Below are 15,143 nucleotides of genomic sequence, written 5' to 3' on the forward strand. Positions count from 1 at the left end.
GCTCTTCTGTCGTGATTTGTTTTGATGCATCGCCGGATTCTGTTAATTATATCCTGAAGAATCCTCAAGGCTATCCAAGATATATTAGTACTGGAGCAGTGTTGTAGCAGACATCAGGAGAAACACTGATCATAGTTGATGTATGGAGTATTAGCAGCACAGATCGCATGGCTCTCCATTGAGGATTTATTGAACACAAAGTCATGATTTGGCAATAATCTGTTTTGTTTCCATGCCATAAATTTCCAAGAGCATATCTTACTTTTTTTGCACAAGTTTAGCAAACACTTCCCTACAATCGTATATCTCTGCTTCTGGCCGCTATAGTGTTTGTGCCTTAAAAAGCGAGTAAATCGTTTAATACTGCGCGTTGGTTTTCATGTCCTCTTTTAAAACACCTTTGAGATGTGTCACCATCTGCACAGTGCACACTGCTGTGCCCGTCCTCTTGAAAGGGCAGTTAGGACATTAAAATTGACCTTGATGTCTTGTTTACAGCAAGCAAAATCTGTTTATACTGAATAATCATGAGAAAATTCTGGCTCAGCATTTCCCATGAACACCCAATGTATTCAACAAAATGTATGTTCAGAAAATATCTTTTGTGCAAAATATGTTTTACTACTGTTCACAGGTTTAGGGTCGGAAAGATTTTAAATAAGTGTCTGATGCTCACCAAGGCTGTATTTATTTGATCAAAAATGCTGTAAAAAAAAAAAAAAAAACACAAAAATGATATGTTTATTTTAAAATATAATTTAGACCTTTGATGGTCAGCAGACATGTCACATGATCCTTCAGAAATCATTCTAATATACTGATTTGCTGCTCAAGAAACATTTCCTATTATTAACTTTTTTGTGGAACACATTTTTCTCAGGATTATTTGGTGAATAGAAAGTTTAAAAGAACATTTATTTGAAATCTTTTGTAATATAAATGTCTTTAATGTCACTTTTGATCAATTTCATGCATCCTTGCTGAATAAAAGTATCATTTTTATTTTTTTTTATCTTACTGACCCCAAACATTTGAACGGTATTATGTATATTAAAAATCAAGCATTTTCGTTGTCTCATGCAATGCACGGAATTTTGCTTTCAGTGAGGACAGACGAATTACGCTGAATCCGGTCCTCGTGTGTGGCATTAAACAGGATGCGATATCAATCTAAACAGGACAAGGCGGAAATACGTCAATTAAATGACATTTAAACATTTTACATGTTCTGTTGGTCAGTGACATTAATAGAGTTGTTATTTATTACATATTTTAATAACAGGCGTATATATTTATGTTGGCCACGCTTTATGTAAATGTATCTGAAAGAATTAGTCCATGGGTTAAAACAAGTTTTTCCATCTCTGGTAATAGTTTTCAAAGTCATCCTGTTCTAAAATGGAACCTCTTATGTGAGTGATGTCATAGAGTTTCTTGAATGTGTCTCTTTCATTCTTAAAGGGATAGTTCACCCAAAAACGAAAATTCTGTCATCACTTATATTCACCCTCAAGTTGTTCCAAACCTGTATGATTTTTTTTTTCTTCTTCTGTTGAACACAAAAGAAGATATTTTGAAGAATATGGGCAACCAAACATTCACAATATGGGTGAACTATCCCTTTAAATCTAATGCATTACTGTTGTTGGGGAAACCAACTAAACACAGGTGAAAGATAAAACGGTTTAATTTAGCTCAAAAACACTGTTGGTTAGAGACCGTAATACTTTGTTGAAGGCCGTCTCGTCACATGATGTGTTTCCAGCTGGACTGTACATTTAGATACACCTGATCATTTACAAAAAACATCTCGTATCAAAAATAACAAAATACAAACTGTGTTGCCATCTGAACCTGAGCCAATAATGGCTTTCAGATTGCTACAAATGATACAAAATTGAAGAATGAACACTCTCCAAACATTAAAAACAGAAGTTTTCCCAAAGGTAGCTGTGCATTCATGTGATGTTAACACGCGTTTCTAATGTGACCGAGAGTAACACATGATGAATGCCTGTTTTAAACATTATGAACAATCTTTGTCTCAGTCTGGCAATTAAACCTTTAATCTAATACCATTTCTATAAAACCCTCATTCATACATGGCACTATTTGTGTGCACGACCCCTAAAATGGGACTGAGATTGTCAAGAAAAATGTGTAATTATATCAAATGAGCTCCAATACAAAGGCTAAATGTTCAGTGGAGTGTCGACCAGCTGGAGTTTTCAAAAGTATTTTTCAACAATAAGACGTCTTTTCTCATAGAAGCAGATTGGAAGTGCATACAAGATATGATCAATTGTAGATATAGGTGCTTTGAAGTAGTGTGTGTTGTGTCCAGCACTTGAGTGTCTGTCAGATTGATGGTCCACTATCTCAGCAGCTTAAGCGCTCCACACGGCTCTCAAATTCCAGCTGCGGTCTCGCAAGTGCCAGTCAAAGCTTGCTGAAAGACGTATTAGTGCCTGTTTCCTTGTGCGGGAGCCCCTGTAATACGAGTCTACAACAGGGCATTGTGAATGACCGGCTCTTTGGTGTTCGTCTCCTTTTCGAGCAGCTGAGAAGCCCAGGTCAGCTCTGGCTGAAGTCAGCAAAGCCCTTGTTCCCAGAGAACGGTTCCTGCGGGAGAGGAAAGAAGTATTGTTGTGGCAGGAGGAACCCGGAGCTTTGCAGGGTCTGGTGGTGCAGCTGTAACTGGCTGTGAGCGTGTGTGTGCTGGAGAGAGTTACTGGCCTGTAGGCCCTGCTGGGAGGTGTAAGGCGGCGGAGGCAATAAGGGCTGCGTCGGGGTCACGGACACAGGAGTGGACGCCGAGGAGGACGAGACCACCAGGAGCTGCTGTTGCGAACACTGCCCCAGCGTGTCGGCCCGGCCCAGGGAGAAGCGCCGGACTGAACTCCCTCCTCCCGCTGAGCTGGAGCTGGTGGTGGCCGTGCTGGACTGGCGGGACGGCGTGCGCAGGCTGGGAGGAGCCGTGGTGAAGATCATGGGGATGGTTTCGCCCTGACTGCGCAGCGAGAAGCGGATCGGCTGCTGGGTGGGTTGCTTGGGTCGCAGGCAGGTGCAGCAGTACACGGCCACCAGAGAACCCACCACGACAAACGCCACGAAGATGGAGCCCACCATCAGAAAGGGCACGTAGATGGGCTCTGAAAGAGAGAAACGGCACGGGTTTGAAGGACACTTAATATTCAGTCGAATGATCAACTTCACTGCACTTCACTGCACAGCTGGATAATGACACCATATATAGCTGAATCAAATTCATTACATAACTGATGAACCCTGCAACATGAACTGAACTGAATCAACATTATAATACTAAGTATACGACACCATAGAAATCAATTCGACTTTACTTTGAATTTAGTTCATTGTCATTGGTCTTATAAATTATGGTTTCACAAATGTTATTTTTAAATGCTTAAAATTTCATATATTGCTTGTTACTAAATGAAAGGTTTATTTAATAGTGAATATTACTTTTAAAAGCACCGATAATAACTGCAAACCAATGACCAATGTTGAGCTAAATCAAGATGTAAAGGGAATCTTTTTACAGCTTAATATATTTTCTATTTATTCACATTAACTATCTTTTCAATATCTAAATTGGCAGAAACTTCGTTTTCAATATTCAAAGCACATGTTCCCACTGTTTGCTTAAACATTGTTTCTTCATACTTGCACATGTAGCTGAGATCAGTATAGGCAATATTATGTAAAATTAGGAATGATGATCATTAGGTCATACAGTTGACAGGTCTAAAAGATCTAAGTCATTAATTGAAGCCTTTATCAAAATATAATGATTTGATGTAACAATATTTAGTTTGTTCATGAATGTGATTAGATGTGTAGTTGTAATGTACAATACATTTCTTCTTAAAACACTGCAAACATTTCAGCCAACTAAATAAACTTGTTTAATTGCTATCTTATCCATTTTTTATGTGCCTACGCCACACCCTGCAGTGCTTGCACTTTTCAACTACTTTGAATTGAGTTGAAAAGCAAGAAATCAAGAAAATCTTGCAACTTCTAAAACTGAGTAAAATTTAAAAATTATTGTAACAAAATACAATGAATAGAGTGTGTCAGGTTAACCTCTGCTCTGCTCAAATAAGTCTGTCAGACAGTATAGCAAGTGCTGGCATATGCTGTTAGTATTTTATCCGAGTAAAACATTGTGTAATCCACTCTTCATTCTTAAGACCAAAAATATCACAAATCCTGTAATGATAATTTTGATGGCAACAAGCATCAAAATTATTTTAAGTAATTCAACCAGATGTCATTACGGATTAATTTTATATCCCTGTTCCAAACTAGAAGAGTAGTCCAAACAAAAAAATAAAAATAAAAAGTTAATAGTAAGAGGATAAAACTACTTTCAGTAGGCTTCTCTTTCCAGGAATACAATTTTTCTAAATGAGAAACTTAATAGTAGACCTATGTTTGTTCAGTTTAGTTGTCTGGATCATAGACATAATGACGAATCTTTTTTTTTATTAAAACTCTGCTTAATTTTACAGCTATTTATTCATGAGTTGATCTGGGCCTTACGGGCAGCATACTGCGTGTCGTTCTCCACTTCTCTGTCGTTCGTGCAGGTTCCCTGATCGAGGCGCGCGTCCGGGGCCGCGCAGCAGTAGCGCAGCGAGCAGCTCCCGCAGCAAACCGTCGCGTCCGCCGTATCAAAGTCCTCCGGACACTGAAAGCCCTCATGGTAATTCCCACTGCTGTCTAGCCAGCCGTGACAGTACTCTCCCCGGGCATCAGATATCCGCAGGTTCCATGTCAAATACCCCAAGACTAGGCAATTCAGCAGGCGCACCATACCGGCAAGATGCGCTTTAATTGGCCAGTTCCTCTCAAACAGAGCGCGCCCGATAAACTGACGTTTTGGGGTTAAGCGAGCTTTAAACGAACGAGGGAAAATACTCCATCAGCTCATAAGATTTAAATCAGTCAACGGGATTAAATCCAAGGATTGTTGTCCAAATCCAATATTAGGAATCATCCAGCTCCGGTCTTAGATTGTATTAAAATAAGGCTATCACTTCCAGAAATTCCATGATTCTATCCGCATTTTATCCGCTCCCGCTGTTTTGCCTACTGACATTTTAGTCTCGTTAACTTCTCATCGAATAAGCCTGCTTTTGATATCCATGTGGATGTAAAACAATGAACTGTCACCTATACGTTATTTATCAATGACTGGTAAAAACAATGGCCTGTCTAGCAGTTCTTCGCGGAGAAGTTGTGGCTGCTCAGAGACGCGCGCGCTTGCTCTAAAGCGACTTTTCAAATGTGCTGCTCTCGTAAGTTTGTTTTAGACTCGCACCCGCTCCGTTTCTGTGACGCGCACGCAGTTTGCTGGCCGGACGCGCGCATGGTCTCTGCGTCCTGTTGCCTGGGGAGCGCAAGAGGGACTGAAGTGTTTCATCTGGACCTGATTCAGGTATTTTCTGACCAATATCATTAATAGAAAGTTCTGTTCTTTCTTTTTGTTTGGTCAGGTTAACTTTTTTAACTGTTTCTTTTTTTCATTTCCTTAAGATGTTTTTAGCCTAGAGTCTTTGAAATTAAAAATCAAATTGTTTCAAATTTGGTATGTATATTTTTTGTTTTCATTTATTTATGTTTGAATTCACAGAATTATTATTATTATTTTATTTTATTGAATTCACTGAATTATAGGTTATTATTCGCTCAGTCGTTTGGAAAGCGGTGATCATAACGTTTTGCTGTTAAATTCATAAGTGTCATGTTGTCGCCCTCTTCTGGCCATTGTTGTCTTTTGTATTTTCTGAAAATAAATATATTTTGTTTCATTTAATCTTTTTTTTTTTTTTTTTTTTTTTTTTTTTTTAAACAGTACATGCCTCTCTATGGGCTTAAATTGTCATCATCATTTTTACACATAGCCTTGCATACATACACAACACATATCATATAGCCTACAAATGTATAGTTCTCCCCAAAATTAAGATATTTTGAAGAATGTCGGTAATCAAACAGCCCTATTGACTTCCATAGTATTTTTATTTTTTATTTTTTTTCATACTATGGATATGGAAATCAATAGGCCCCATCAAATGTTTGTTGGTCACCAATATTCTTCAGAATATCATAATTTGTGTTCAGCGAAAGAAATAAATTCATACAGGTTTGGAACAACTTGAGGGTGAGTAAATTATGACAGAATTAAAATTTTTGGGTGAACTATCCCTTTAAAGAACAAACGGAGTTGCCTATAATTTATTACATTCTCACACTCTCTTGATGTTCATGCTGCCAAATATCAGGATACAGCACGCCATCTCTATGAGTAAAATATCGAGTAGCCTATGTTTCAGGCTAATTCTGGCCAGTTAGTAGCCTATGTATTGGCCAATATTATAGGCTACCGCTGCAAACGAAAATAGCTCTTCCAACAAAGTATCAAGATTTAGGTGTCGCCAAGTAACGCATAGACTGAAAAGTGGAACGGACTACCAGCGTTTCCCCCTTCCTACTCAAAGCGCTCATACTCACTTGGCTCCAGTCCAGCTCCACTTCGGCTTTTTCATGTTCCGCTCCCGGCACACTAGTAAGAGAAACCATGAGAAACCAGCTCCAAAGATACTTTCAAAAACATAGAGAAAACTCTGTTCCCCATTTGCTTCCACCCAGCATTGGAGAAATGAGACAGTAGCCCTGCTTCTGAAAAGCATCTCGGACAATTACAGATGAAAAAAATATTTTATTTTATTTATTTGTTTATCTACTCTAGGTGTCAGTGCCCAGGGGCACCAAATAGTCTTAATCTGCCACTGATGTACTTTACATTAAATTACATTTAAATACATGTTTGTTTTTTTATAAATGTATTTACCCATTATTTATGACACCTTGTAAATGCGGAGCTTAATATTAAGTTTAGCCTAGTGCTTATTGCATTTAAATTTGTATTTCCAATAGGCTCTGATAAGTCCTAAAGTTCTTTTTGTTGTCAGCCTAAAAAACGACAACAAACAACAAAGAATACCCCTAATAGACAACATGGCTATGCGAAACAACATGGAGGGGATCATGCACACCTCTTTATATCATCTTGCACCTGTCTCTTCTGACGCTCCACTGATGGGAGCGCGAGCCACATACACACACACCGAGTGGCGAGGCGTGCGCGGGTGCCGCCGGTATTCCCCTGTTGGTAGAATAAACCAGCGCGTGCTGTTACCGCCAGGGGATTGGAGCAATGACTTGTCAGTAAAGTCATCCACCCTCTGAGTATCTCAGACAGAGTTAGAAGTGTTTGAGACACAGAGCAAGGCGGCGAGACACTGGGACAACTGATTTAACCAGACCGGGACAGAACGACACTCAAGTCCGAGGGAGATGGAGGAGGAGATGCTACCAGCAGACGAAGGTCTCTCTGCGCCCAAAATCTGCAGGCAGCAGCAACAGAGGAGCCCGTACAGCTCCCTCAAGACCTTTCAGAGCAAGCGCGCGGCGGGCAAGGCGAGATATGACAGACCCACAATGGTGGACATCCCGCAGCTCGGAGAGCATCCTCATCACCTCAGTCATCAGCAGCAGTATCCACAGCGGGTGCCGCTTCCTCAAGCCTGCCTCTCCATCAGCAGCAGTCAGCAGCACCGTCTCCCCTGCGAAGTCAGGCCCAGCAGCAGCAGAGTCGCGACATCCAGCGCGGCGGCATCAGCGGGGACCGCCGCGGCATCATTCGGCAGCCAGAGGAGGGTCGCCGGCCAGGAGTCGGGCAGATACCCGGGGGGTCGCGCCGAGCTCAGCCACCAGTCTCCAGACTGCACCTATGGAATAAGCTCAGGTAAGTGAACAAGTTTGCCTAAGAAACTTTTATCCGTGAATTCATCACGAAGCTGCAACTTCGAACAACCGAATGGGAAAGGGAAAGGGAAGTGTACATTTTCCTTTAAATGGCAATTATTTTTAAACGCATCTCACACGAGTACATGGATATTTTGAGACCCACGCCCAAATTATGCGACTTATTCAAGCATTGTCGGCACGCTTAATTTCACATCAGTGAAAACAACACCCGACTGAAAACAGTGGTTTAACAATTTCATAATAACCCTGCACTAACATGTTCTGAATCTGTCATAGCCTACACTTTGAGATTACATTCTGAGTCTTCTGTATATTTAACAAAATCTTGTTTTATGTCTTTATGTCACTAACACAAGTGGTTGACACCTGCTTGGGTAATTCCTGATCTCAAAAATAGAGCATAAAGAGTATGGAGAGTTGTTGAGTTTTACAATAAAATGTAAACACTGGTCTCATGATCATAGAGAAAACATGAAAGTCTCATCAAGTACTGTTAGATTTCTTTACATGCTGTATTCAGATTCTCCCTGCATGCATTTGTGGAGAGCGTCTTGTTTTTCTCACCAACTTAATTGACTTACCTAAACTTGTCAACTTCAGTAATTGTTTTCATGTGATTGTTGTTGCCAGAGATTGTTTTCATTCATCAGAGCCTCAGGCCTTCACAAATTGAGAAGTTGTCATTATCTTACAGCAGGGTGCCTCAGAGTCGGTGCAAACATTCAGCTGATCTATTTTTCTCCACACAAGTTATTCAATTACGTATGGAAAGGTTTAAGATCAACCGTGAACATTTTTTTGTCTTTTAATGTAGTGTTCAACATGCATTGTGAAATTCACCTTGACATCAATAAAAGGGTTTCAGGCTGTTCACTGAATATTAAATGCACTTGTTGGAGATGCAGTGTTTCCAATCCAGATCAGAGTTCATAGCATAAACAGTGCTTTCTAATTTCATACCAAGCCCTTTTTTGGAATATCCACTGCGAAAATAATACATGGGGTTTTTTTTGGCCAATCAGACAATGCTAATGGTTTCGTCTTTCTAGCTCTGGGGAAAGGAGTCGTAGACACCCAAGGACACAGCTCTGAGATCAGAGCAATAATCCAAATTGCATTTAAAAGCTCCTCCAAAGGGATTGTGATTAAAACAAATGTGGCTCATAAATTTGGCTCTGCGGCACATGTTGTGTTTAATGAAATTTCATGAGCCTCACTCTGCATGGCATAACAGAGGAAGAAAAAGAGGGAGGGAGAGAGGGGTAGAGAAAGGGAAAAAAGGGAACGAGGGAGCGGGAAAGATAGAGGAGAATGATATCAAATCCATCTTGCTGGGGGTAAACAGAGATGCTGCGCATGTTAATAAATGGCCACATCTGCTTAAGCCTGATAGACACATCCAGGCGACGGCGGAGGCTGGAGCCCGTCAGTCATACGGCTGCCACAGCGACTGCATGAGCTAATAATTGTCTGCCCTGTGTCTTTGTGTGAGGGTGGCAAATTCATAATCATCCTCTTAAGATTCTGCATCTGGGCGCGGCCAGAAGGCTGTGGGGAGACAGAGTAATTGTATGCGGATGGTTGGTCAGCATTTTCCTTTTATTAATCTCTCTGCTGCTTCTCATCATATTTAGAGGATTTGGAAGAAATGAATAGTGTTTATTAGAACAGTGACACCATGTAAATGAGGTGTGTGTGTGTGTGTGTGTGTGCAGATTCACAGCATCCTTATCTTTATCTCCTAAATCTGTAGGCATGCGGAGCCTAGTTGCAGATTTAAAGATAAAAATGATGGAAAGTGCAAATGGAGGACAGGGACATAACAAAAAAGACTAAATAGATCATAAAGATATTGTGCAAGTGGTGATGTTTGGCTAATAGATTATTATTAATAGAATCTTTGTTGTGGAAAAAACAGAATAGTACAAAAAAATTAGGAAGTAGCATTAAATTATCATATTAATATTAGTTTATAAAGAAGAATATTAGCAGAATATATGAACATTTTGCCTTAAAAAAACCTGTGGTCAGCATTGTATAAAAGTTATGCTCTTCTTTTTTTCTTTAACGGATTTTATGCATGTTTTGAAACGCACTATAGTTTAATTTATGGTTAAACTATTTCTTTGAATATGAAAAATGAAAAGAGATCTGTTGCTAACTTATGTGAAATTTCGATCGCCCCTCAGAAAACCGGCTCATATTGGATGCTTTTGCCCAGCAGTGCAGTCGAGTGCTCAGCCTCCTCAACAGCAACGGACGGCTCCTTGAGCCCCAGCCTTCCCTGGCCCCTCCATCCTCTTCCATCTCCACTCTCATAAAACAGGAGGACAGCTGCCTGTCTCCCGGAGAGAGGCTCGCTTCCAAGCCCAGGTCGGAGGACTCATCTCTGGAGAACCCAGGTGAGGAGACCCAACGGGGCAACCACTGGAACCAGCAGCAGACTTCCGCTTTCCTCCGGATTTTCACAGAGTCGCTTCAGAACTACCTTCTATCCGGACCCCAGTCATCGGACAGTGAACGGGGCCGCCCAGTAGACGCTGAGCCGGTAGCATCAGGGTCCCCGAGGCAGAACATGGGTGGCTGGACTTCACCAGCACCGTCAGAGTCCTACGGACACCCTTCATCCACACTGCCTGAGGAAGACGAGGAGGAGGAAAGCTGTTGTCCACGCTGTATGGAGCTGGAACAGGAAGTTCTTAGTCTACAGCAGGACAATGAGGAACTGAGACACAAACTGGACAACATACCAGGTATTAAACTTTATTTGATAATTTAGTTTTATTTCAGTCCTGATATTAGACACACAATCCACTACAAGAATTAATATTTATAATATTTTTGTACACTAAATTATTTCTACTATCCTAAGCTACTTTTAAAGGTGCATAATGTAACACGCTAAATATATATTGCATTTGCTGGAGACACGGTAGATCCTGATTACACGAATTTGTAATGAGACAAAAGAGAAGCTTTAAGGTTTCCCAGCTTTTCTTTTTTCTTTTTTTTTCTATTTTGCCAAAATAAAGCTTTTTAGTTTTACATTTGAAAGCAAAAAAATCAAGACAGTCATAAATAATGTTCTGTAAAATACAAGTATTATTATTATTAAATCTTTTACTTTTAATTTTACATTCAATAGTATAATTGCAACAGTTAGCAATTTAATGGAATAAAAATAGAAATTTTAGTCATATTAAATGGCGGAACACATGGTTTCCTTTTTTGTCCTTAGCTGTTTACATACCTGGCTTTAGCAATGGAAAAGTTTTCAGTTTTGGATGCCATTGTAAAAATACCCTTTTCACAATATATTATCACCTATGATTCATTAATTCCATTACTGAAAGTGTCCAAAAAGGGTTATCGAGACAATGATGTACTCTCGTAATTGCCACTAAGGGGGAAAACCCAGCTTTTTCTAAGCCACGGATAGTATCAAAGTGAGTATGCATTAATTCATTTCATAGCTGAACTATTAATTTCATTAAGTACAAAACTTTAATTTAAAAAAATGACACATTGCACCTTTAACAGTTCATTGTATTTGGCTTATGTGCAACAGCTCAGCTTGGTTGGTTTAAATGAAACTAAAAGTTCATCAAGCAACATGTTTTTTTGCTGGTTTTGCCTTCAACAGCTCCTTGCCAGAATGTTTTGGACTTTTTTAAGACCGTTCTTCAGCACTACAACCAGTTTGTGCAGCCCCAGTCCGAAGAGCAGCTTACCGAGGTGAGCCTGACAGAAAATTAAAATAGTCTGTAAAAAATAGTCAGGAAAACCACAAGTTTATGAAAGACACTGTTACCATGGAACATGAACTGAAACTGTCATTCAAATTAACGTCTAATCTGGGGTTATGAAAATATCACTTTGACCAACTGTTACATAAAACTAAAAACAACAGAATCTTTTAGTATTCCAGTAAAGTTTCAGTTCTTTAGATTAAATTTGCTTGTTTTTTAGGTACAATATTTAGTGCAGTGTCTGTTTAAATGTTGATGCATTAAAGCGCATTAAAGATTAAAGACAGCATTAAAGAATTTTTCCCCTCTGCAATCTATAATCTTATAATCTCTGTCTTTTCTAAATAGGGCAGTAAACAGCTTCTGGGGAACTATCCTCTCTTCATCACCAATAAGCAGTGGGACGAGGCAGTCAACTCCTCAAAAAAAGATGGCCGGCGGCTCCTGCGTTACCTTATCCGGTTTGTGTTCACCACAGATGAGCTGAAATACTCGTGCGGTCTGGGGAAGAGGAAACGTTCGGTACACACAGGGGATACGGGACCGGAGAGACGGCCTCTTAACCCCGTCAAGGTCACTTGTCTCAGAGGTAGTGAGCTAAAAGTGTTTTTAGAGTGTGTTCACACTTGGCAGGTTTGGTTGGATTAAAAGGAACTCTGGCGCGATTGCTCTGTTAGTGCGGTTCATTTGATGAAGCGTGAACGCTGTCATCCGAACATTGGTGTGCACCAAACAAGCCGAAACGTGGGTCTCGGTCGGCTTCGGTGGGGTTTGACTGAAATATGAACACAACACAGACCAAAAACATCTAATTGATGTGATGTCACACGATGTGACCCTTAAAGCTCAAGCATACCTGTTTATTCCTGTCATAGTTGGAAGTTGGAACCACGTCTTCTTTCAGCAGATCCTCGTTTGTGTGTGTAATGGAGGAATTCCTGCCGCTGTTTTGACTCCTTCACACATTTATAAGATGTTCGTGAGTTCTCATCATATGTGTGCACATACAGTGAGCGCATTTAGCCCAGATCACAGCCTTGTATTGGATGTTCTGTAACAAAATATACATCATGAAAGCAGGGTTTTTTGTTTTGTTTGTATCTTTAGGCTCGGTGTTTAAAATGACCAGGACTTAATGTATAATTTTTCTTTTTTTTTGGTCCGGACCAAAAAGAACCAAGAGAACCCAACCACAAGTGTGAACACACCCTAGTATTTGGGAGGCATTTATTTCATAATTATTCAAACTTCAATTTAAAATCTCACATTGCTCTGTCTATCTCCCTCATCCATCTCTGTCCCATGGCGTTCCCTCTCTCAGAGTTTATCCGGATGCACTGTGCTTCTAATCCTGACTGGTGGATGCCCTCTGAGGAGCAGATAAACAAAGTCTTCAGTGATGCAGTGGGGCACGCGCGGCAGGGCCGGGCTGTGGGCACTTTCCTGGGCAACGGGGGCAGCGGGAGCAGCAGCAGTGGTAGTTTATACATGGAGAGCTATGACGGGCAGCTCTCTCAGGATGATCTCTATCTTAAGGGCACGCAGAACGGCCTGGGGGACTAAAGAAGAGACATAAATCCAACGTTTTCAGCACTCAAATCATGGATCAAGGTGAGGAGTGAGCCCTACTGTCAGTCCGGATCAGCTCACTCAGAGATTGCAGCACTTACATGATGTTAACGGGGTTTTTGGATGAATATAATCCTTATTTCTTCCTGTCAATACATTCCAGGGAGTTCACACTTACCCAGTGAATTATTCCATGCTTTATTGTTGAAGTCTGTGTTAAATGGTTAGTAGTCACTAGGCAGCGGAGTTGGTTGAATTCTTCAAAATATCAGGTTTGTTATTTGCTCCTTTTCCAAATTTGTTCCATTGAATGTGATTTAAGAATATGATCCACTATAGCAACATGAATGTATCCGTTTCACTCCATTCTTGAGTCAGATTGGTCAGATGTTCATAAAGACGGCCTATAAATGAGGTTTGTTATTCTGTCTGATAAGGTTGAATTTAAAGTACTGCCCCCTATTTTATCATCATATGATGTTGAATAATCTGTGATGTTTATAAAAAAACTGTGATGTTGCAAAAATCAGTTTCTTAGTGGCTGCAGGATGAAATTACTCAATTTGTCCGCATCTGTGACTGTGCAGATACAGTAATCTGTCATATTATTTGTTGTTTGGCTTCCTTATCTTTCCTCTGACTGTAAAGGTCCAACAAGGAGGCTATGCTGTTCATAATTTGTGTTGCTGCTAGTTCGTCAAGCACCTCAAAGATCACGTTTGAAGGATCAACCCGACATCATTTATTTTACCACACTATAATATTCTGTGTGACTGCATAGAAACTACATGAAATGCCTTAATAAGAGACACCATCTACCACTAAGAACTACAAATACTGCCAATTCAGACTGTTGATAATCTCTTGGTGTTCATGTTACATTAGTGGCCTCTGGCTGTTTGGGTTTTCAAACAAAAGAAAAATGGGTTTGAACACAGACCATCTTTCTTTAATGCCTTAGACAAAGTTTCTGTCTGTGAAAATGTTTATACATGTGTAATGTCTGGTAGAATTCAGTCAAATGTCATTTAACTACATTTTGAATTCATTCTCCGTGACACTTCATCAGATATCAGATGGTTGGGAATCCCCAGCATTTAAACCTGTTCACACATCAAAACTCGTGATCATTGAGGGAGTTTCTTATCTGAAGATCTGTGGTCTCGTTCATCTGCTACTAATGGCTACTGAATCACCGTACAAGTTCACATCTTCATGTTCATGTTTCATCATTATGCCAGCGATTCACAAACATTAAACAGCTGATAAAGAGATGTCAGAGTGGTATAAAGTCTTCAAAATATGTTACTACCAAGTTGCTGTTGCCTTTGACTACCGGACATACAAAAGCTTCTGTTGTTGTGAAATGTAGCCTGTTGTGATTGTACAAATCCATGGTGATTGGAAATTGTTAGTCTTCTAGTCTATTCAAAGAACGTGTCAACACTGTGAACCCCACCAAAAGTGATGAGACTGTTTCCCCCCCCCCCTACTTATTAATGATATTTTCTTTTCAAACAGATGCATTTATGTAATGTGAACAAAAATGGGAAAAAAACAATGAAACAAAAAACTGATTCAGACAATGCCATCTGTGTTGTTATTCAATAGTAGCTACTCTATTAATTCCAGACATTGAACAATAGATGGCAGTAGACAACAATAAAGCCATTGCAACGTTTCTTTGTGAAACCAATTCAAAGGCTGTCAAATTCACTCCAGTGTGAATAATTGCAGATGTCTGCGGGATGAGCATGCGCACAACTTATCAAATCATTCAGAAGATGTAGCGTATTATTCATGATAAAAAAAAAAAAGATTGCAAAATTATAGGTTCAAAATGAAAAGTGCATATAAAACCTGCCAGCTGACAAAATAGACCAGAGAGCAAACCATTTTATGCTGGTTTAAACTCTTGTTGTTTTGAACATGTTTTATTCAGCATCCGCTGTTTGTAAATTA

The 15,143-nt window shown here is 39.9% G+C and overlaps 2 protein-coding genes across 2 annotated transcripts; one reads left to right on the forward strand and one right to left on the reverse strand.

The window, feature by feature from the left end:
* Window positions 1–1,670: 1,670 nt before the first annotated feature.
* Window positions 1,671–5,318, reverse strand: shisa3 (shisa family member 3). The gene is made up of 2 exons (XM_079893176.1): window positions 4,570–5,318; window positions 1,671–3,152 (listed from the first exon to the last, which is right to left on the reverse strand). Exons 1-2 carry the CDS (start codon window positions 4,841–4,843, stop codon window positions 2,575–2,577), a joined length of 852 nt encoding a protein of 283 aa, XP_079749302.1. The 5' UTR covers window positions 4,844–5,318; the 3' UTR covers window positions 1,671–2,574.
* Window positions 5,319–7,288: 1,970 nt separating this feature from the next.
* On the forward strand, window positions 7,289–14,985 carry bend4 (BEN domain containing 4). Its single transcript, XM_079893175.1, has 5 exons — window positions 7,289–7,840; window positions 10,053–10,616; window positions 11,507–11,598; window positions 11,961–12,201; window positions 12,934–14,985. Exons 1-5 carry the CDS (start codon window positions 7,390–7,392, stop codon window positions 13,173–13,175), a joined length of 1,590 nt encoding a protein of 529 aa, XP_079749301.1. The 5' UTR covers window positions 7,289–7,389; the 3' UTR covers window positions 13,176–14,985.
* The last annotated feature ends 158 nt before the right edge of the window (window positions 14,986–15,143 follow it).

Source organism: Squalius cephalus (genome assembly GCF_949319135.1).
Source record: "Squalius cephalus genome assembly, chromosome: 14".
Taxonomy (NCBI): domain Eukaryota; kingdom Metazoa; phylum Chordata; class Actinopteri; order Cypriniformes; family Leuciscidae; genus Squalius; species Squalius cephalus.